The 22,123-nt window shown below is 49.7% G+C and overlaps 1 protein-coding gene across 4 annotated transcripts in view; it reads left to right on the forward strand.

Moving 5' to 3' along the window:
• The first annotated feature begins 336 nt into the window (after window positions 1–336).
• The window catches only part of SLX9 (SLX9 ribosome biogenesis factor), a 57,236-nt gene continuing 35,449 nt past the window's right edge, over window positions 337–22,123 (forward strand). For 3 of the 4 annotated variants that reach the window (XM_050899737.1, XM_050899738.1, XM_050899740.1), the window contains exon 1: window positions 2,364–2,419. Coding sequence is in view for 1 of the 4 variants with exons in the window: in XM_050899736.1 (XP_050755693.1) it covers window positions 337–468; window positions 2,311–2,419 (241 nt within the window). In the remaining 3 variants the exon portion in view is untranslated. Of the gene's footprint in view, window positions 469–2,310; window positions 2,420–22,123 lie in introns of those variants that run through there. The other variant, XM_050899736.1, reaches the window with a different exon arrangement.

Here is a 22,123-nt window from a genome sequence, read left to right on the forward strand (position 1 = left end):
AACCCCCGGGCTGCCCGTCAAAGCCACCGGCGGCAGAACGCTGGCGTTTAAGACGCCACCATTACGCTTCAGAGTTAACAGCCGCGGAGCGGGCTGCCTGGGGCTGCCGCGGAGGCGCTTCCTGGGCTCCGCCCGTCGCGGGTGAGGGGGGGGGAAGCTCCCCGGGAGCCCCAACCCCTCCGGGACCGGTGCTGGTGCCCTCCGCTGCCGCAGCCGTCCCGGGAGCCGGCAGTACCAGCCGGCAAGGCCCGCCCGGGCGGGGGCGGCCCCGGGGCGGGAGAGGCGCGGCACAGGCCGGCCCGCCCTCTTCCGCCTTTCTCCGCCGCGCCGCCCGCCATGGTGGGGAAGGCCAAGCGCCCGCGGCTCCACCGCGCCGCCCCCCGGCCCTGGCCGGCTCGGGATCCGCCACCGCTCCCTGAGCCCGGCCCCGGCCCCGGCGCAGGCGGCTGGAGCGCGGCGGCCGGCAAGGTAGCGGGGGCGGGCGGGGAACGGAGCGGAGCCTGAGGGGAGAGGAGAGGAGAGGAACGGGCCGGCGTCACGTGGGGCGGGCGGGGCTCCGCCTCCCGCGCGCGGGCGCCGGCGGGCGAGGGCGGCTTGTGAGGGGCCGGCCCGGCTGCGGCCGGTGGCGGCGGCGGCGGCGGCGGTGGCTGAGGCGGGGACACCCCCCCCTCGCCGCGGGGCGGTGAGGGTTCGGCACTCGATCCCCGCCCTGCTCGGTCTCCCGAGCTCTTGGGGCGCCGTGGAGCCCCCCGCGGCGGCCGTCACGGGCGCGGGGCCCTCGCGGGGTGTCGCCGCGCCGGCGGGTGTGGCTCCGCAGGGTGTCTCCCTTTGGTGCTGGACATGGCGAAGCGCTGGTGGTAGCTGGCGGGGTCTCAAGAGGGGCAGGAGGTCGAGGGAAGTTGTCTCCTGCAGGCCGGTGTCCCGCGTAGAAAAGTCACGTTCTGCCCTTGATGCTGTTCTTGCGGCCTTGAAGCTGCCGTGGCACTCTGTGCTGGGCAGATGCTTGTCTCCCACGCCGCTCGTCACCAGTGGGAGCGTGCCGACAAGGGCACGGCTCGTCAGAACGTGGAGCTTCAGGACGCCAGCGCAAGGTCCTGCCTGCGCACTGTGGGAGTCCCGGCGTGCTGCTCTGGTGGCGGCTGTTGCCGCGCCACACCGTCAGCCACGGTGATGGAACTGCCACGTAGTGGCAGCTATGGCGGCCGCCATAATGGCAGCCGCCATAGCTATGGCAGCTACGCTATGGCAGGCACCATAGCATCCCCAGGCCTTCAGCACGCAGAGAGGAGAGCCTGCTTAGGGAGGTGGCGGTGACAGACGCGTGCCAGCACTGCTCCTGCTGCTGGGGGAGAGGGTGCCTGTGCTGCGTCTCGGTGGGGTAACGTGGATGCAGTAGTGGGGATCATTAGCAGCAAGTGTTGGGAGCGGAGGGGTAAGAGGGTGCCTGGCTCGTTTTGCAGTGGTTCTCTTCGATTTCAGGTTGGGGCAGGTGGAGATGAGCTGTCAGTTTACACACAATCGTTGAGGAGATTTAGACCATGTCTGGTTTCACCAGCTGTGTTACTAATACGCAGTTCAGGTTAAAGCTGAGTGCCTCCCGCAGCCCCCGTGCAGCAGAGATGCAGAACAGCAGGAAATGGTTTTTATGCACCTACGGCTTTCCTTGTGAGGCGGGAGGAATAGACTGTGCCGTACACACCTGGTTTTATAGTGAAGTTATGTGTCGCTGCTGGGAGATACTGCTGGCTAAAATACTAAATTCTTCTAAGCCAACCAGAGAAGCTACTGCAAAGCTTAGGACTTAGGGAGGTATTGCATGCTTAAATGAACTAGATGCTGAAGATTTGGTAAGTTGCTAGTAGTCACTGAATCTGCTTAATGTCCATCGATTTAAGATTTAGGCCCCTAATCTGCTCATTTGTTGCTTATCTGTATTGTTACGTACCTGTAATAAATCTGGCTTTTCCTAAGGATGCCGTTCACAGTCCTCCTAGGAGTAATACCTGAATTCGGTTGAGTGAGGTGAGGTTGGGTTGAGGTAAAAATCTTTTAGGAACAGAACAGTCCAAAACGTGACTTTGTGAAACTTCCTTCTGGGTGGAAGAGCCCAGGGGGGCCAGGCCAGTGGGGTGACTTACTTACCCCTGCCTGCTCAGGAGAGGCACCTGCATGCTGCCGCTGGCACATGCACCCTGCTCCCGTCTGGATGGTGCTGGGTTTGATTTTTTTTTTTTTTTTTTTTTTGTCTTAAATGAATGTTGCCTGGTGGTTGTTTGTACTGACTCCTGCTTAATGTTTCTTTTGGATAAGGACTGGGACTTCTCATCTTCTGGTGTCTTTTCCGGGCTGAAGATTGACCCCGATACTCTGGTAAAAAAGCTCGACTTGGACTCCAGAAGCATCATTTCCTCCAGAACAGGTTTGTTGTATTTCAAATGAGTGCCACGTTAGGTTGTGAGCAAAGACACTGGGGACTGTATTTGCAGTGGCTGTCAAAACAAGCCCAGGAGAATCGAACCCAAACACGGCTTCCCGTGTTCCTGCAGGGGCTTTTAAAAGTGGTTTCTGTTTGGGGTTGGAGGAGGCAGGAAGGCATGTACGTGCTTAGTGCTCCCTAGGCGGGGAACGAGCTTCAGGCTACCTGGCGGCTGCCGGGCCATGCTGTGCAGCTGGAGCCCCACGTGTGGGATGTCCTTGTGGCATGTGGGATGTCCTCATGCGACCGAAGGCTCCTGGCCCCCAGGGGCTGAGGGGACAGCAGAGCCCGAGCTGCGACCTGATCTCCGGGCTTCCTTTGCGGCTGCTTTTGCCTCACCGGCAGCTGCCATTCGTACGCCGACATTTTGTCAGCAGGTTGCTTGTTGTGCCTCAACAGTGCTTTACCCACGGCGGCCTGGTTGCAGCCAGTTTTCTCCTCCTGTCCTTTGCTGTTGCTGGGTCCCTCAAGGACTCCTGGGCAGAGTCCAGCTCACCAGGGAGTATGGGAAGTGAGAGTGGGAACAGGCAGGAGATGATAGAGGCTTTTGTTTTTTCATCCCACAGCAAGGAAATGCTCCCTCTAGCTGCTTAGTGGCAGAGAGCGCTTTGTATCTGGAACCAGGTTTCACCTCTCTAAATGGGAACTGATGGCGCAGCGATCTGTCCTGGTGCAGAAGATGCGTGTGACTCCCAAATACCTTGTTTGCAAACTAAATTAATTTCTTCTCTCCATGCAGATTAATACTGCTACAGTGACTTTGTTTTCGTGTCCAGGGCTACAAACGAACCCAGTAACCACCCAAGGGCTAGCGGTTACCCGAGCAGCCATGAGCTGTAGCAGCCATAGCCCATCGGTCACATTTGGTCACAGAGTGAGGGAATGGGAAGGTTGTGTGAAGACACGTTTGCTGGAGATGCTTGCCCTCTGCACAGAAACCTTTGTGAAATGTATTGTTTTCAAAACACTGAGCTCATTGTTCGTAACTCTCCTGGGAAAAGGACGTGTGTGCATGTGTGTGCGCATGTGAACATAGCCATCTCTTTAATTAAATTAGACAGCATGTTGTTGAAGGCTGACAGCCTGCAATCCCGGTCTTTCATTGCAGGCTACAGCTCTACATGTCTGGTTTATAAATAGACCTGTGTTGCTGGTCCCTGTGCAGTGCTGATGATGCAGATGTGCGGTGCCTGACTATGTTTAACCCTCTCTTGAGGCTGCGTGCTGGCTTCCTGCAGACAGCCATGCTGACCCCAATGCTTTGTGCTCCCTCGCACTTTCCAGATGATCAGCTAAAAATAGCTGTTCATTTGGGGGCTCAAAACTGCAATTCAGCGAGGCAAAAAGTGATTTGATTTTTTTTTTTTTTTTTTAAAGTCTTCCCAAGCTGCTGTGCCCTTTCTTCTTGTATCACTCTGGAGCCATGTGGAGGCTTTTTCATTATGGAAATCAATTCATTTTTTTGTGTTAATTCAGTGAACTGTAACTAGGCTGTGCATACAATGGCAGACACCCTGCAGTTAGAAAAGAGATTCTAGGCAGCCGTGCTTTGTCTCCTGGGATCTCTGGTCAGCTGAGAGCCTGTTCAGCAGGAAATTCAACTTGACTCCGACCCTCCCCTCCCCTTCCTCCCATCCCCCCTTAGCTTGGTGCACAGGGCAGGAGGGTAGGATTCTCCTACACATTGTTATTTTAAGATTTAATAGCAAGACAAAAAGGTGTTTCTCTCCCACTTGCTTTTCAAGCTCTGAGAAGGTCAAGTGGGCAGACTGTAGGTAGGCTTATTTTCTCTATCGTCTCCTGTGCTTTTCACAGCTGAAGATTTTTTTTCTGTCGAGGATGCTATGTGGCAGTTGAGAAAACTGGTGTATTTGTCCTCCCTGTCTGTGCGCGTGGACGGGTGCCTCACATTACCTAAGATTGCTTCACATTATCTAAGATTACTGGTATCTCTGTGTTTTGTGTTACCGTCTGGCCTTGTGCTCTGACACCTTAGGTACAGCCAGCAAGACTTCAGTGTGGACTTAAAGAGGCCTGCAGGGCATGAGTGAAACAAGGGAGCGGTTACAGGGCTTGGACCTGGCAGAAAACACGCTGCTGGGTTACCAAGCCCAGCTGGTAGCTCTGGCAGCTACGGGTTTTGGCTCTGTTATCTCTCTTCCTTACACCCTGCATCCCTCTGCTTTTGGAGGTGTAGTTCCCAGAAAGCCAGCATCTCACTCCATGGCTGTGCTTCCATGGCATTGCAGCTTGGTCAAAGGTACCTGCGTAAGATGGTTCCGGGTAAAACGTTTGACCTTCCCACTACTGTTCTGCCTCTGTTCCTGTCTCCACTTGGGCTTTGTGCTTGAACAGGGGGACCCAACTTTTGTCTTGATGGAGCCCGAGCACCAAAGCTATGTGAGCTGGAGTGCTCTCTGCTAATTCTGAAGCTGTCAGTTGTGGAGCTGGCCCAGAAGGATATGCAGGGTTGAGAGATTGCTTGTTGGGAATCTCTCAGGTAAGTAAGGAAGAAGAGGTGGTGACATTGGCTTGCAGCTCCACCTGTCAGCACCCCCTCTCACTGTTTAAGAGAGGATGGTGGCAGGCTGGATCAGCAGAAGAGACCTGGAAAGCCTGGTCTCCTCAGAGCATGGTGCAGGGACAGGAGTTGCTCCTGGACCACTTTGAGGTGGTGGTGTAGGGGGAAGAGCCAGGCAGGCCTGCTCCTGTGGGGCTGCCTGGAAGACTGGGAGGGTTGTGGAACTCCCTTTCCTCTCTGTCTTGTCTCTTTGTCCTTCTCTAACTGGGATGAGTAGGTGACTAGGATGGTGCATCTTTAGCTGGCTACTTCTCTCGGGTTCCTTGGCCTCCCTCTCTGCCTTCTATGCCTAGGATGTACTTTCTGGCTCCCCACTTTCTCTCTGTTCATCCTCTGCCTTTGTGACATGCTTGTGTGGTTCCTTCCCCTCTCCCACGTGGCCTGGGCACTCAGGGCAGCTTTTGTGGAAGTTCTTTACCTTTTGTCCAGCTGTGAAGGTATCTGTGCTCATGACAAAATATTCTGCTTCATTTTTTCTGGAGAAGAGGTGGCTCTTGGTTCCTGTCATGTTTTTATTCTAACACCAGGAGTTTAGAGAGGTAAATGAGGACTGTTAGTCCAGCAGCTGGAGGAGGTGTGTCGTTCCTGTGCCTGCCATGAGGTGACTGTGCCCTGCCATATCCCAGTTCTTCTGAATGCCTTAGATTTGAGAGGTGATGGAGAGCTGAAGAAGCAAGCTGCAGAGAAAGGCAAGTGCTTCTTTGAAAGCCTCAGATGCTGTTAGTGGTTGGGGCTAACATCTGTAGTAAGGATCATCTCTCCCAGCCTGGCCTGGACAGACTTTTTACTCAGGGTTTTTGTTCAGCTTTGTTGTCAAAGAGGATGACTGCCTTCATCTCGTGTTCCTAGTTCCTAAGGCAGGTTTCAAGTTGCCCTGTCTTCATTCAAAGCAGCCTGCAGAAGGATGGGAGTGTGGGGAGATGTGTAAGCGTGGGCCTTGGGTGCGGTGGGGTGAAAGGGTGCCTGAACTGTGGGGCTCTAACAAAGACAGTCAGGGCAGCTTGGACAGGAGGCAGAGAGGTGCCGTTTTGAATTCACTGAATTATTTGGAGTACCTGTAAAATCAGCTGATAGTGGCAAATGAAAAATATCCCTTGTGTGCTGAATTTTTACGCTGTGCTTCGTTCTACAGGTCTGGTCTCTTCCAATTAGAATCTAGTCTGAGGAAGAGCTTGGAATTGGGTTAGATTTTAGAAGATGTCAGCTTGGAGCTCAACAGCAGTTAAAAAAGCGAATCGGCTGTTGGGAAGTAGGAGGAAAAGAGAATGACCCGGAGGGCGCTGTTATGCTCCATAAATAAATCCATGGTACATGCAGCTGTTTGATATTATGTGTGGCCCTGGTCCTCTCATCTCAAAAAAAAATACAGCAGACCAGCAAAGGTTCAGAGAAGGGCAGCAAGGCCGCTCAGCGGCTTGGGATGCCCGTTTAGTTGTTCCTAAAGCAAAAGCTCCAGGGCTTTTCAGCTGGGGGAAGGCAGCGAGGCAGGGTGTGATGGGAGCCTGGAAGCTGCGTGGTGAGGGAGGGTGGCTGCGGCTCTCTGCTGTCTCTTCCGCTAACGAACCTGGAAGAAGCAATGGCAATAGCAGATGGTAGACACGCACCCGAACAAGACATTTTGCGTCTCGCATGGCGAATTCAGCTCTGAGCTCTGCGTCCGTGGGTGATGTGAGCGCTGGACGCTTCTGTAGGTTCAGAAAGGGGCTGCACAGATTGATGGAGGGGGCCGTCAGGGTTTCTTAATGCAAGGAGTCGTCTGGTTTGGGATGCGCAGGTGGAGCGTGGCGGTTCTGCTCTTGCTGGGTCTTAGGTGGAAAAAGGGGGGGATACTGAGGCCTGGAAATGGCTTTTAGTGTTGCAACAGGACTGGAGATGGGCTTCCCCTGCCCCTGGGTGGTGGTCCTAAATCCAGTGAGGTCCCTGTGTGCGGCGCAGAGAGGCAGCCGAGGGGCTGTGCGGTGGCTCAGGCCACCGGGATGTGCAGGGAGGGGACACGGGCTGCCGCCAGGACACTGTGGGACAGCTGGGGCAAGAGGAGGGCCCAGACCGCGGCCGTGGGGCTGTGTGATGTGCTAGGGGCTAACTAAACAACAGCAGAGCATGGTTACTTCCTCGTGATGAAAAGCTTCATCTGGAAGACCTGCTTTGATGCGCTGGAGCCAGAGGGATGCAATCCTGTAGGAAACCAAGCCGCCGTCGTGCTGGGGCTCAGGGGCTATTGCCTGTAGCCGCCAACGAGAGAGGAGACCTCTCTCTCTACTTTTTTCCCCCCTTAGTTTTCCTTGATTTGTTAAGTGACCAGCTTTTGCTGTGGTTACTCTGAGGGAACAGGGAGGAGCACGACACGTAAGTTGGAAAGTTCAGCATCTATAGCAGAGTTAGCATCTCGGTTAACACAAGTGGTTGTGTGTGCCCGCACAGGTGTGTGCTGGGGCTGAAAGGAGATGGAAGGAGTCCCCTTGTTTTGGGAGGATAAACTGGTGGTGTTGGTTCTTGCCAGCTGAAGGCCCCATTTTTCTGAGGATTTCTGAGGATTCCTGGTGCATCTGGTGGAGGCAGGGTGCCCTGTCAAAGTATCTGCTACTCTCATGGTAATGGTCTCGTTGCTTCCCTTAGATACAAGGCTGATTCAGCGTGCTTGTTGTGATTGGTGTGAGGTGTCAGCTTAGGCTGTTCTGGCATCAGTAATTCTTGCGGCATGAGAAGGAAAGGGTGGAATTGTAATAAAAAATGTCACCAAAATGGAATTCATTTTAGGTGAGTCTTGCATGTGTGACGGTGGAAAGCCAGTGGTCTAAAATGGAAAGTATTTTAATACGGGGAGCTCTGAGCCATGTCGTACTGTGAAGCAGACCTGCTGCAACTACTTTCTCCTGCTCTGCTTCTTGTCTTTAATCATTAGCTCACCTTACACCAGATTCCAGATGATTTCCACATGCTCGTAGGTAACAAAATCCAGCAACATCACTGTGAACACTGGAGTTAAGTCCATGAGTTGCTTGCTGAATGATTGCTTCCTATCAGTGTAGTTTACTTAGCCAATGACGTAATGTAAATCAAATGCTTTGCCATAATCTAATCCATGCAAGGACCTCTGTTACTAGTGTGAGTGAATAAATCTCATCTGGGTGAGCCTGTGTAGCGTGGGAATTAAATGTTTCCAGCTAAGTCAGAAAGAATGGCCTGTCGTATGGGGAGGGTTGCTTCTTTTTTTTTTTTCTTTAGCTTTCCTTCCTCAGTGTTTGCTCCTTGAAGCAAGGGCCTGTTCAAGCGTGGCTCTGGCAAACCAGTTGCCTGGGAATTTCTCTTTTTTTGGAGTGGATGATGAACCAGTTGTGGAATGAGATGAACAACTGGACTGGCAGCTTCCTGCTTTATTTTCAGCTTCTCCAGAAGGGAACTGTGACAAGATGTGTTGTTGAGAAAGCAAAAATGCAATGGCAGCAAGTGCTACCGCTTCAGAATTGCTTGCAAAACTTTAGCTTGTCACCTTGATTTCTGAGGTTGTAGCAAGAGTAGCTTTTCCTGCAGATCGTTCTAGCTCCTCCTGTGCCACTGGTGAGCCAGGAAAATGTGAAACATGGATTAAAACCATTTGCTACCTCTGGTCCTGGACCCGTTATGGGTCCTTAAGGAGACCACAAGGTCTACCAGAGGGTAGGTTTAGATTGGACATAAAGAAGACTTTTTTTTTTTTACGATGAGGGTGATGAGACACTGGAACAGGTTGCTCAGAGAAGCTGTGGATGCCCCGTCATTGGAAGTGTTCAAGGTCAGGTTGGACAGGGCTTTGAGCAACCTGATCTAGTGAAAGATGAAAGGGGGCTTGGACCAGATGATCTCTGAAGGTCACTTCCAACCCAAACCACTCTGTCAGTCTATGACTCTATACCGAGGTGGCGGGCACAGAGTGACGTAGGACGTTAGCCTGAACAGAGGTGGTGCTGGGCCTTGCTGTTGCTCAAGCCTGGATCTGCACAACGTGGTGCAAAGCTATAGGGGAGTTTCAAGCATGCATGCTGTAGTATCTCTGACTTTGCCTTTGTATCTTGAGAGCTTTCGTCCTCTGATGACCAGGACTGTCTTGCAGCATGGGTTCCTCTGTCAGTGGCATGGAGGGGAGCAGAGGAGTGAAATTACTGAGCATCTGACAAAGAAGGAAGTCCCTTTTCCTCCTGAAGAAATGTGGAGGCAGGAGAGAATAAAATCAGGCCAAGCAGGAACCTGACAGCTTGGAATTGCTGGAGTCTGCAGGCTGTGTACAGCCTTGCTTTTCCCCTTTCTTAGATACTCTGTGAGTTCCTTTTGTTACCAAGCCTCCTTCTGCAGAGTCACTGACTATGCCCTTCTGGTTTGCACCTCAGCTTCTGCTCTGGTGTTCCAGATTTGCTGCGTCTGTCACATATCTGCTTCCTTCTCCTTGGGCTCTGCAGCCACTTGTCCAATTCTGTTCTCCTTTTGTAGCCTCAAATGAGAAGCAGAAAAGCTGTGGTTGGTTGGCATTGTGGTCCTGCCGTGGGACCATGCATGAACTTCACGTGACATGATTTGCTTTCCTTTTTTTTTTTTTTTTTTTTTTTTTTTTTTTTTTTTTTTTTTAAATGGATGATATGCCAGAATCCACGTAAGACCTCTCCTCTTCCAGCATCGCTGTTCCTGCAGTGTCTGGACTCATGGTTGCCACTGCAGTGGATCCACTGTTGTGTTGCTTGCAGAATTGCAGCTGTGGCCAGTCCCCCGCTACTCTTCAGGAGCTCTGACAGGATGCAAGTGTTTGTCCCCCATAATTTATTCCTATCTGTTCATTGGATTTCTGCTTGTTTGTGGCCTTTAAATATTATGGTTCTTCCTCTTCTGTCTTCACCCCTGATGACGTTTCTCCATGAAATGCTTCTGTGCAAATCCTAGAGTTGTGCTGTCGGTAGGAGCAGGTTGCTTCTGCTGGGAAGATGTTTGCTGTGTTACTCTGCAGAGCATGGTGTTAGTCTGCCCTCCTGCGTGTCTAATCCTAGCACTGTGCACTTTCTTTAGGCAGATTTTTGGTGACGTGAATCGATAAGAACAGGCCGGAGACGTGAGTAGCCTTCCCATTGCGTACATTTTGGGCCTCTCCTTCACCTCCCGTACGGCGTGCTGCCTGCCATGTCGTGTAGTCCCCTTCAGCTGTCCCTTCCTGGGTATTGTGCAGTGCCTGGCCTCATGAAGCTGGAGGTTTCCTGTTTTGGCTTTTGGTTTTTTTTTTTCTCTTTTCTGGCATGTTGGAGTGTTTAGCAATTGAAGGATTAAAAGAAAATTTAATCCTGCTTGTTTTAATGAACGCATCCTTTCTGAATATCAGTTTTAAGCCTTTGCTGCTTTTTCTTAATGCGCGTTTGGGGTATTTTTAAATCTGCTTGTGTTGGTCATTCGCCACGTCCCTGGTGTGGAAAGCTGCTGCATCTTCACGATTCTGCTGCTGTTGCTTTTCTTCAGTATTTAATTCTGTGCTGGCAGCTATCACACCCGTCTTGTGTTTGTTTTGTGCAGAGCGCCTTTCTCAAGCTGTTCCCCACCGTAATGCTCTTCAGATGGAAAGGGGTGAAAACGGTTTGCTCTGCAAACTGAGGATGACAGCGAGCGGCCTGTGAGGAGCGGCTGTAGCATCTCCAATGTGTGTGTAAAATGCGACATGCTGTGCTAGTCCAAAATGACAAGATGTTCCTGCTCCATCTGTCTTTGTTATTAGCTGCCCAGGCTTCTGTCTGTGTGGATTTTGGGAGCACTGAAGTGCCCTTCCTTAAGCTGGTGTCAGAGGTGGCCTATTCGCGATGCCCTTGGTGGTGTTGCACTGAAATGATTTGAACATCTTTGAAAATCTCTACGTGGCACGTGGACGCTGCCCTAGGAGGAGCGGCTGTTTGAGTGGCGTTTGAGCTGGGATTTCTCGCTTTCATGGGTGGGGACTGGATATCAACATAGCTTTAAAACCGGGCACCCGAGCTCCGTTAAAGGAGCCTTCAGCTATTGCAGCTTGGATAAAGCTCAGCCTTGATCACTTGAAGTTGTGCTCCCACCCTGCCTCACTCATCTGCCGCCCCTGATGCGGGTGGCGGCGGCGGCGGCTGCTCTTTGTGGTCTCGGGGCAGACGGAGTAGCTCTGCAATATCCTTTGCCTCTTGCCCCAACAGGCTGAGGATGACGCATGCCAGTGGGCATCCAGCCTCGGGTAGAGACCAGCTCCCCTTCCCTGCGCAGGCTCGAGGGGCATGGGGAGAAGAAGGGCTCAGGAAAGCCAGCGACCGTTTTGGCAGTTCCCTATTTCTCTTTCATATTCTTATCTCCACTGTGTCTTCAGCCACCCAGCAGATATGAATAGTCAAAGCGCAGCCCCCTTCAGCCCTGAGGACTGTCTCCCAGGGCAGGCGTGGGCTGCACACCTCTCCTTTGCGTGCCTCTCTCTTCCCCACTCCCGTACCTTCTGCAAGGTGTCCGTGTCCTTCGTGTAACCTGCACAGGTCAAGGATGCGTCCCAGGACTGGAACGTGCAGGTCTCAGGTCAAACTGCAAACTTCCCTCCATAAGCTGGTGTTTTCTTTGACATTGTGTATGAAAGTGCTTGAAACCTCCAATAAAAGAAGTTGCAGGAAAGGAAGAATTCCCAGGAAATGGGAAATGCTGGGCAAGGATTAAACAGGCAAAGTGATACTCTTTGCATCTCTCCCCAGCCCCCAGGTTAATGACTTGGCATCCAGAAATGGCTGTGAAGGATACTGTGTGTGTCTTTCTTACATTAACTGGGGGAGCGGTTCCTCTGCCTGTTTGCAGAAGCACGGTCCAAAAAGCATTGCTCACTTCCATGCCTTGAGCTGAGCTGTAACTAACCCTGTCCGTCACTGTACGCTGACTGGTGTGACACACCGCAGCGAGAGCCTGAACTGGTGGCCCTGAGCGGGAGGAGACTGACCTTGCCAGGAAGCCTTTGGTCCCACCTGAGCACCGACTGGCATGGAGCAAGGGAGAGCCCAGTTCCTTTCTTTCATAGCAGCAAGCAGAAAACTTGAACCTCCTGGAGAAGGAGTGCTGTTAACTTTTGATAACCCAGTATACCACTTATTAATCGGTTTACAGACTTGACAGTAGCTGAAAATACTTTTATTTCAGGCTTAGGGCTACTGGCAGGCTGCTTTGGACTGTGGATGAGAGTTCCCATAAGGAGACTGTGCCACAGCTTGAAGTAGAAAGGAGAGAGCGGGTGAAGAGCTCGGAAGGGTCTGTGCTGGCCTGACTGGCAGAGCAAGGCTGCATCTACGATAGCCACCCTGGTCGTTTGATAAGGTGACAGGTGGCAATTTACCGTAGCTGGGTAAATTGCTCTAGGTAGCAGTTTAACATACGTTCCTTTTCCCTTGTTTTTTGGCCGAAACTTATTTGGTTTTTTGACTGCATCGTCAGGAGCGGCTCTTACCTTGACAACGCCAGATCACCTCGTAAGGGCAGTTTTGGTGTCTGAGTGTTTTATAACAGGCCGTTATAAAACTGCGTGGTGTTTGAGAGGAGCTCCGATGATAGCTGTTTGTGGTATGGGAAGCCGCTCCAGTGAGGTCAGATGACCTCGATCTACAGGATGCCTCAAATGGAAGACTGTAGGTTGCAACAACTCGCCTCGAAGCCAGAGGGCTCTTCTGTTGCTTCAGTCCAAAGGATGAAAATCAGTGGGACCTTGCTCTTCAAGAGTCAAGTTGACCAAGTTCTCCAGCAGAGGTGAACAGCCGTGGGGGCTGCTTGAAATGGAGGACAGTGACCTGCCGTGGGTAGCTTCTGGGAGAATTTGGAATGGGAATCCTACTGAAAGCTAAAGACACTGGTGCCTTAAATAAAAATAATAATATAATAATTTTTAAAAAAGTGAAAAATCCACACTGCTTAAAATTAGTCTAACAATTTATTGTCTGTGCAGTGTGGTGCTGGCTGTGAGAACAGCTGTATGAAACTCCACTTTAATTAGAGTCAGTGCAATTAAATGAAAAGAGCTAAATGAGTGTCTGAAACTTGCACTGCTTCAAGTGCTTTGACTTCCCTTCTGGAGAGAGACCATTTCCATGTTGTGAGTGCCTTCTGCCAGATCATGGGAATCAGTTGTGTTAATATTTATGGAAGTAATTAACTTTTTTTTCCCTTCCCCTCCCTCTAGCTGTGGCTAAGTCCTTGTTCTTCAAATTAACGTGTTTGTTTTTTTTTTTTTTTAAATCCTCCAATTAGCTAGTGGTCATGGATACTGAGCACTACACAAACACAGTAACATTTTCCAGAGTGCCCGAAGCTGCCAAGATGTTTGCAGTCTGCTCCAGGGAGAGGAGGCTGTCGCTAGTGGGAAGAGCCTGAAACGAGTCTTAGGAGTTTGAACGATGTGTCAGATCCCTCTAATTTCTTATTATGGTTGGTTCCTGTGGCTGTGCCTGCTGCGTAATGTTCACCACTAGCAATGGTAGAAGGTACGTGCCTGCCCCGGAGCAGCCTTTACGTGCTGCTTTGTGGGCTGCGTTGAAGAGGAGGGTAGGGCTCAGCGGGGGATTGGGGACTCCTTTGGTGAGGCTTCTGAGGTGCTGCTCTGTGCCTTTGCAAAGCCTTCCTCCGGCCTTTGTAAAAGTTGGGTGCTCAAGCATATGCTTTTTAGGTCAAATGTGTCAGTCCCTTGTGCCACTGAAGGGCTGAATTTGGGGCCAGTGTGGCTCTTTGCCTTCCTGGTCAGGCGTGATGGGGCATGGCAGTTTGCGTGTCATGTCGTGTCTTGCTCCGTGTGATTATGATTCCCAAAGCTTTAAAAGGATACTAATCTAGCCTGGTATTCTCCTGCTAAATCAGTTTAAAATGGTCAGACATCCTTACTTACACAAAAATAGATCAGCCCTGCTTAGGAGAGTACTGAAGCTGCAGTGTTACAAAAGAAGGTTATAAACTGAAATCCGTGCCTTTGCTGTTCTAATGTTACAGCATTGGCGTAATCGAGTTATAAAATTATAAATGCTACAAAGAGAGAGGAGGCACAGTTCTGCACTGGTGGCAAAGATACCACCCAGCACAAGTCCCAGTAATGAAAACCTCTCGTGGGGCATGAGAGGAACAGTTTAACACTGCGTGAATTGAGAAACTGAATCCCAAGAGGGATGAAGAAACGCTTGTGGAGAGGGCAGATTGACAGCTCTGGAAGTCAGAGCCCTTCCCTTGTCACCTGCATCGGTACGGAGTTGTGTCAAGCTGTCAAACGTATTTCTGAAATACGCGTCCTGGGAGTTTAATATTTAATAGACGCTCTATTTAGAAAATTGGTAGAGGCCAGTAAAGGGTGGATGAGATGAGAGGTCTCCTTCTTCTGCGTTGCCCCTTCTGCCTTGCCGTGGCATGCTTTTGGGGTGCAGGAGTACGTCAGCCTCCTCTTCCCTCTGCTAATACCCCTGGGAAATGCCTGTGTGAGGAAGGTTCTTTTGCTTGGGTATTTTTCCAAGGACTTCTACGCTAAAATTGTCACCTACATAAATCAGATTTCTGATTTACTGAGAGATAAATCTCTGCCCTGCTAATGTGGGTCTTGTCTGAATTACAGGCTGTGTATTTAATGGTAGATCTCTCAAGAGTTGATGTCTATAATTCAGACTAAGTGGGATCTATCGTATTATTCTATGTAAGTTATCCTTCATTGGAATAGTAGCAGGTCTAGCTTGCCTGAGGTTTTGTTCTTTGTTTTTTTGTTTTTTTTAAATTATACAGCCTGTTAATAGGGTCACAGATAATCTGTAATCCTTCAGTTACAGTACTAATGGCCCAGAGGTTATAATTATGGGAAAACATAATACTCTTCCGGAGACATCTTCTCGTGGGCCACCGCTGATTGCGATGCACACTTGAGAAATAGTATGTAGTGCTGGCTCCTGTGCTGAGAGCCGTTCTGCTCAGGGGATCCTTGGGATACAGAGGTATTTAAAGAGTCTTTGTGAGCAATTTATGGACAAAGGTTTTCTTTACGCTTGGGTAAAAATGTGTGCACCAGCTGAAGGTCTGTTTGCCCGCTTCGGTGCGTCAAAAGTGGCATTATTGATGCTCATATGTGGCATAACTGGTAACGGCACATAATTTGAGTTTAGCTTTTTAGTCCGGTGGCTTATAGAAAGGAAGTAAGGTTTTGGGAGTTTTTTCGTTGTTTTTTTAATGGAGTTTTCAACACCATAATCTCGGTGGATATTGTCTAAGCTAAGTGTAGGAAACAAGACTATGCAAGGCTTAAATGCAGTGGGTACTGAAATATTCTGGGTTGTTTGAAATGGTAATTTGGACAGGTTTAGATCGAACTAGCAGTGTTGCAAATATGCCATGAAGCTAACCACAGAAAATGGATCCCGCAGGAGAAGAATAGGCTGTCCAAGCAGATGTTCAAGCAAGGAGTGACTGTCAGCTGGAAGGCACTCTTGAAAGCATTGTATTTAGTGATATTGTTAACCAACTGCAATGAAACATGGTGTTTCAGAGAGTCCCTGGCAGGATATCTGAGGGAAAATGGGGCACACAAACTTGTTTCCTGACCCACTGATGCTGTGTGCTCGACTGTGCGTGGAAGACACGCAGAAAATCAATAGATCTGCTTAAAGAATTTTGGCTTCTGCCAGTATCCTGGATGTTCATGTCTAAGGTGGCTATGCATGTGCATGCTCTGGGCTGATTTGCTTCTGTTGCATTTCCTGGCTACATGGCTTTTTAAATTTGTTTTTACTTATGTCTGTTTTCCTCTCCTTCCTTTCAAACTGAAGATTATTTGTAAATTCAGGTCACCGAGCATTGTTATATAACTGGGAATGGGCTCCTTTAGCATGGGCAGGACATTCCCAGCTGCAACGGGTACAGGCTGTGTCTATACATGCAGTAGTTATTTTGCAATGTGTTTTGGGTTGAAATAACCTGGTGTGCCTGTCGACAGGGAGGTAGGGGAAGGCTGTTCCAGACTGCAGGAATTCTGCTGACAGAAATCACGATTTTGAGTTTAAGTTGCTTCATTCAGCGGCACTTTCATCTTTTTCTCAGTGAAGCTTCTGGCTATTGCTTTTGATTCATGCCAGCAATTTGTGACCCCAGGGCTGGGCTTATGTGTACTCCTCTGCAGCTGCAGGCGCGCTTGTTGTTTTAGTGCCTGTACCTGAGCAGTTTTTATTTACGGAAATAGCATACAAATCTGTAGATACTGTTTATATGGGGTTATTATAACTTCTTCATGTCTTTTCTTCCTCCAAAATAGAGGGTGTTGACCTGTTTACCTGTATTGGGTGTAAGTGGCAGGATTTTAGTAGCAGGGGGAGAGGCCGGGGCTGCCCTGTTCTGAACACAGCCGGGTCCAGACAGCTCCAGTGCACCCGCTGCAGCCACAGCTGAGCCCGTCGGCCACGATGGTGGTGCCTCTGGGAAAACATATAATTAAGAAGGGGTAAAAATGCTGGGCAGGCAGAGGAGTAGGAAAAAAAAAAGTGAGAAACAGCCCTGTGAACACTAGGGTTGGAGAAGGAGGAGAGGAGGTGCTCCAGTCACCGGAGCAGCCCGTGGAGAGGACCACAGTGGATAAGCGTGAGGAGGAAGGAGCGGCAGAGAGGAGCTGTGATGGACTGACTGTAATGCCATTCCCTGTCCCCCTGCGCTGCTCAGGGGAGGAGGGAGAGGAGTCGGGAATGAAGGAGTGAAGCTGAGCCTGGGGAGAAGAGGGGTGGGTGGGGGAAGGCGTTTTAGTGTCTGTCTTTGTTTCTCACCGCCCGATTCTATTTTAATTGGCAATACATTAAATTAGTTTTCCCCAAGTCAAGTCTGTTTTGCCCGTGATGGTAATTGGTGAGTGATCTCCCTGTCATTTACCTCGGCCCACAGACTTTCCATCTTATTTTCTCCTCCTGTCCTGTTGAGGAAGGGGAGTGAGGGAGCGGCTGGGGGGGCGTCTGGCAGCTGGCCAAGGTCAACCCACCGCATTACTGTAGCTTGGTAAAAGTTAGGATTAAATTCAGTACCAGGTAGAAGTGTTGCTCCGTGGCTGTTCCTCTGCCTTCCTTACTGCCTTTTTCAGCTGAATGTCTTCTGAGCGTTGTGCAGATCCAGAGACACCCTTGCATGAGAGCTGAATTCCTTTGTTTTTCATTAACACTCACAGATGTTTAAGCAAGTCATTCCTCCGTGTTTCTGTTGTACCTGTATACCTGTAACAACATCGTGGCCCTCTGTGGCAGTGAAGAGTATGGTCTAACTCCATATCATGAGGTTACAGTATCTTCTTTGCTAGGTTGAATGAAGAGATCTAATGTATGAATACCATCCAGACGGACCAAGGAAGGGACACAGAATGTGAATGCAGCAATTGTACTTTGGAGGTAACTTTAGAGGGAGGATGGTCGTTGTGGAACCTGCAGAGGTGAGCTGATACACTTGCTTGTGTCCTGAAGGTCAGAATTAGGAACCTCTCCACTCCTCCCTCTATTCAGGGAAGGAAAGGGAACAGAACAGGACACAGCCATATACTCTAATCTAAGCTGAGGAAAGTACAGAATAGGTCTCGGGTCCACCCAGATCCTTCTTCTGCATGTCTTCGCTGTGTAGGAGGTGCTGCCTTGCTCCAGCTGTGACGGCATTGCTGTCAGCTCTGTAGCAGGAGAGGACGTGCCTGTGGTAGAACAGAACGTATCTCTTTGAGAGTGCTCTTTTTCAGATGTTAGATGTGCTCATTAGAGGGCAGCAGAATAACTCTTCCTTTTTCTAGGCCAGTTCTATATTCTTGAACGATATTTTTCTGCTCCGCAGGACACAGAACAAAATTTTCCAGTTCCTCCTTCAGTTTTTCCTAGTGCAGTAAGTGTATAAAACAGCGATGCTCGTATGAAAACGTTAGCCAGTATAAAGAAACATAGAGCAATTATAGTAAAAACTTGCTTCTTGCAAGCTTGTAAGTATTGCAGGCTCAAACGAGATGGAGCTTCTCTAAGATTAAACCACAAACAGCTAGCACTGTATGTGGAAAAGCAGCCAAAGGAATGTTTCACAGCTAACTTGTTTTTTGCTCGGCCTAATTCTTACTTGACCTATATGTCCATATGCATCTATTGATTTGTTTGCTGTACCCCAGCTGCTGCTGCCACCTTTTTCTGCTTGAAGAAAATGTTAAAGAACCAGACTTGCTTCATCTGAAAGTAATCTTTAAATGAGATCTGATAGTACGCCCCCCCATCCTCTGTAATATAAATACTATAAATAATTATGGCACAGTCTTTAAAGGCTAAGTGAGGCTGGGATTTGGAGCCCAACATCACAATACTTTACAATGCATTATTTATTATGTAACATTCATAGAAGAAGGCTGTAGCGCTGTTTGACTTTGCAGCTAGTGTGTTTCTGGCTTCAGAAAGAGCTGTGTAGAAATCCTGGCTAGGAGCAAACGTCTCCAGTGCACGTCGTATTAGCAATACTTTGCACCCTGTTGACCTCTCTGGGGGACGTGAGCTGGTTTAAGGCAGCTGGAATCGCAGGAAAAATGAATTTTTCAGTTTTAGCAGCATCAGTCATTGGTTTCCAACAGATGGCTCTGATTTTGCAAGGTCCTCAGTGGAAGCAAAACTTCATTAACTAGAAGAAAATGAATATTTCAAGAGATGTGCAAATAGGTTTTGTGTCTTCAGAACCTTTGCTGAATCTTCCTTTTCCTGAAGCTCCTTGGCCTGCAGTGGTGGAGCATGTGTGAGGATTGGCGGGGGGAGACACGACACCTTTCTCTCTTTCCCAGAATGTCTTGGGTGTTTTCACATTACATCCTGCAGATTTCCATACCTCCCTCTCCCCTACCCGAGGGGGCACATGTCCACCCAAAGGGGCGCATAGCTGCAGGCTCCTCAGGACTTGGTCACTGCCGCGTGTTCCTCACATGGGTGGGGGCTCTCGCACAGCAGGGCGCACTTGGCTGCTGCTTTCTGTCCTACATTATTTTTTAGGGTGGCAATATCCAAGCCCGCAAACCGCTGAAGTGGAACAGCCTTCTTGATACTGGCAAACGTCGTTCCTGGCGCAGTGGCTTGGATCAGTCCCACCTCCTGGAGAAGTCCAGATTGTGCTTTGCACTCTCGGTTTGGGATCCACTGGGAAGCTGGCATTTCTTCATGTCTTTGTTGCGACACCTCAGCGAAGGCAGGACTAATGGGAAGGTCCTCATCAGGAAAGGAAAGCTGAACAAAGCCAGAAAAATGTCTCCTAGCGCTTGGCAGCTCTTGGTCCATTAGGTAAAAATTAATATCCTGTCAATAGGGTGAAAAGATTAAACTCAGTCTTACACCAAGTGAGACACCAGTGACGAGTCTATAGGTGCATGACGCGTGGATCTAAACCCATTTGACTGTTTGGTCTGTATTAGGAAATAAGCAGACACAGTGCTCATGCCAGCAGCCCTCTTCACTGCAGAGAAATACTCTTCCTGCCAGCATCTTCTGTGCAACATGGAACGATCTTCTGCTCGCCTTTCTTTTACGGCGGAAGTCTCTCTCTTCTGAGAACTAATGTTGGGGATGCGGGTGTTCTCAGGAGGTGTATTTTGGGCATGGTGAGCCTAAGTATTGCAAGACTACCGCTTGGGAAGGCTTGGGAAGGGGCGTGTAGTTTTATTGTTCAAGGAACACTTTCTTTACAGGAACGACGCCGGACTGCGTTCCCCTGTAAGTGTGGGGATACTGAAGCGCAGAGGGGTGAGGGGACAGGGAGGTCTCAAGGCTCTCTGGTTTGGTGCTGTTAGTCCCAGACCTGAGAAGATCAAGGCAATGCCAAATGTCTGGCAGCTCTGAAAACTGACGGCAGGGAGTGTCAGAGAAACACCTACTATGGTTTGGTCCTTCCCTACCCCCTGTTATTTCTTTTGATGACATGGGTGTTCTTGCAACAGCTCTCTTCTGGCAGCTGCTGATCTCATCGCTGCATGGGGTAGATGGGGCTGTGGTGAGAGCACCCGTTGTGCTAATGCAGGCACGCTATAAATGCTGTGCAGCAGCGCATGCCGTTTGCTGAGGCTTGTTATTGTCTGCGTGTGCTGCTGGCAGGGGTGTAGAGAGCATGAAGTACAAAGTGGCGGAGCCCTGTCATATTTTTTTAAATTTTGCTTGCTTTAAAATAGATTCTACCAGGATAATGTCGCTCCAGGATGGGCGACTGATCCTGTCCTGCAAGTTTCAAATAATGAGAAGGGGAAGAGGTGATGGGATGGAGAAAAAAATAACTTCTGCCTCACCTAGAGGGGCTCAGATCTTGGTTTTTCTTTTTTAAAGATTTCAGCTTCATTTAAGTGAGCCAGATGGGCGTATTGGAGTAGAGTGGCTTGCTCTAATTTAAGACTTGTTTGAAAAAAGGGAATTGTCTTGTATGAGAATCGTTGTGAGAAAGACGAAGGGTCCCTGGCAGAGTGGTCAAGCCCGGCTTTGGCAGGAGATGAAGAATGCCGTAGGAGGTCTGTAGTGAGGTAGTGATCAAGGTGGTCTGTCGAGGGGCTTGGTAAAGCTGCGGGGCGATGCAGTGTGTCCCCTGGAGCCAGGCAGAAGAGGAGCGGGGTGGGGGGTGGATGTAGGGCTGTCCAGGGGGGAAGATGCTGTGGGAGTGTCGTGTGTTGCATAAGATGGCAGAGCTGGTGATCGTATTAGTGCCTCAGGGCTTTTGGGAGCTCTAAATTGTTCGCTGAAGCAGAAGAGCAGTTCAGACAGCACAAAAGCAGCAACCACCAGAATCCTCGGAGGCTGGAAGAGGCAGTGAAGCAGTGTTTGGACCAGTTCCACTTCTGGGGCAGTCTGTGCACCCATGAGGAGGGAAGGAGACTTAAGGTGCTTGGGCACCTCCTGGAATGAGTGTTTTCATGGGTTAGGCTCGTTGGACTGTGTAATCAACACCACCACCACAAAAAAAGAAGTTATTTCACTGTGTCACATTTGAATACTAGAATTAGTAAGACCTTTTCTAGGTTAAAGGGCCATGCAGTCTTCATGCAGACACTGGATCACCTTTGTCTGTGTGTTAGGGGCTTCTGCTTGGCACCTCCGGTCCTGATCTTGCAGTGAAGCATTTACTTATCAATGGTAGTCAGTTTTATAGTGCTGTGAAGAAAAAAGTCAGCTTGTTTCTGGTCTGGACATAACTTGCCAGCCCTTTGAGCTGGGAGGGCTGTGTGCTTACGTCAGGCAGGAGTGGGTACCTGGGTGCAGCAGGTGCTAACCTGCAATAGGCGCTTGAGATTGGGATCGAGTTATCTCCCCACCCCATCGCAGGCCAGAGTAGCGTGGATTTCATGCCTTGTACTTCTCCAGGTGATTATTTGTCTAGGTCCATTCTTCAAATTCTTTCCAGTTTTGAAATCTGCTATACGTGCTCCAAAAAAAGGAGGGGGGAAGAATGGGCAATGAGGCTCTGGCAATGTTACTCATTGCCGATCCTGCGTGTCAGTTGTTGCCCAGCTGCATGTAGGCGAAGCTGAATGGTGAGTTGGGGACAGGAGGTCAAATACATGCCTGTCGCAAACGATTTGGGAAGCTTTCCCGGATATTCTCACCCTCCTTCCTACTTTATGTTAGTGTTGCAGTCCTCTGTGTGTACAGCAGTTTATAAAGCCACTTACAATGCAAGTGGTGTTGGAACTGACTGATCAAAATGTGACCGGGATTGAGCTAATAATTCTTAGATTATGTAAATAATGAAAGTCTGCTGGCATTATACAGGCTGAGTTGTTGAGCTCTTTTCCACGTCTAAATCTAAAACTATCTTGTATATGTTGACTAAGCAGGCTATCGGGTAAAAGGAATTAATACGATTGCATTTAATACGTGGCTGTTCAGTAGTAGAAGATATGGTTGGACTTGCTGTTCCCTTGGTGCTCCCAGACTGTTAGGTGTTTGGGTTTCCTGGTGTGCAGGAGCTCTGACAGCTGCAGATGGCGGGATTAACTCCTTGACGTACGGTTGTGCAATAGATAGGACAGCATGGGGAGGGGGAGCGCACTACGCTAATCTGCCACAAAGACTTAAAAATCAAGGGCAAGCTCTGACATGTGATTA

Source organism: Gymnogyps californianus, chromosome 7 (genome assembly GCF_018139145.2).
Source record: "Gymnogyps californianus isolate 813 chromosome 7, ASM1813914v2, whole genome shotgun sequence".
NCBI lineage: Eukaryota > Metazoa > Chordata > Aves > Accipitriformes > Cathartidae > Gymnogyps > Gymnogyps californianus.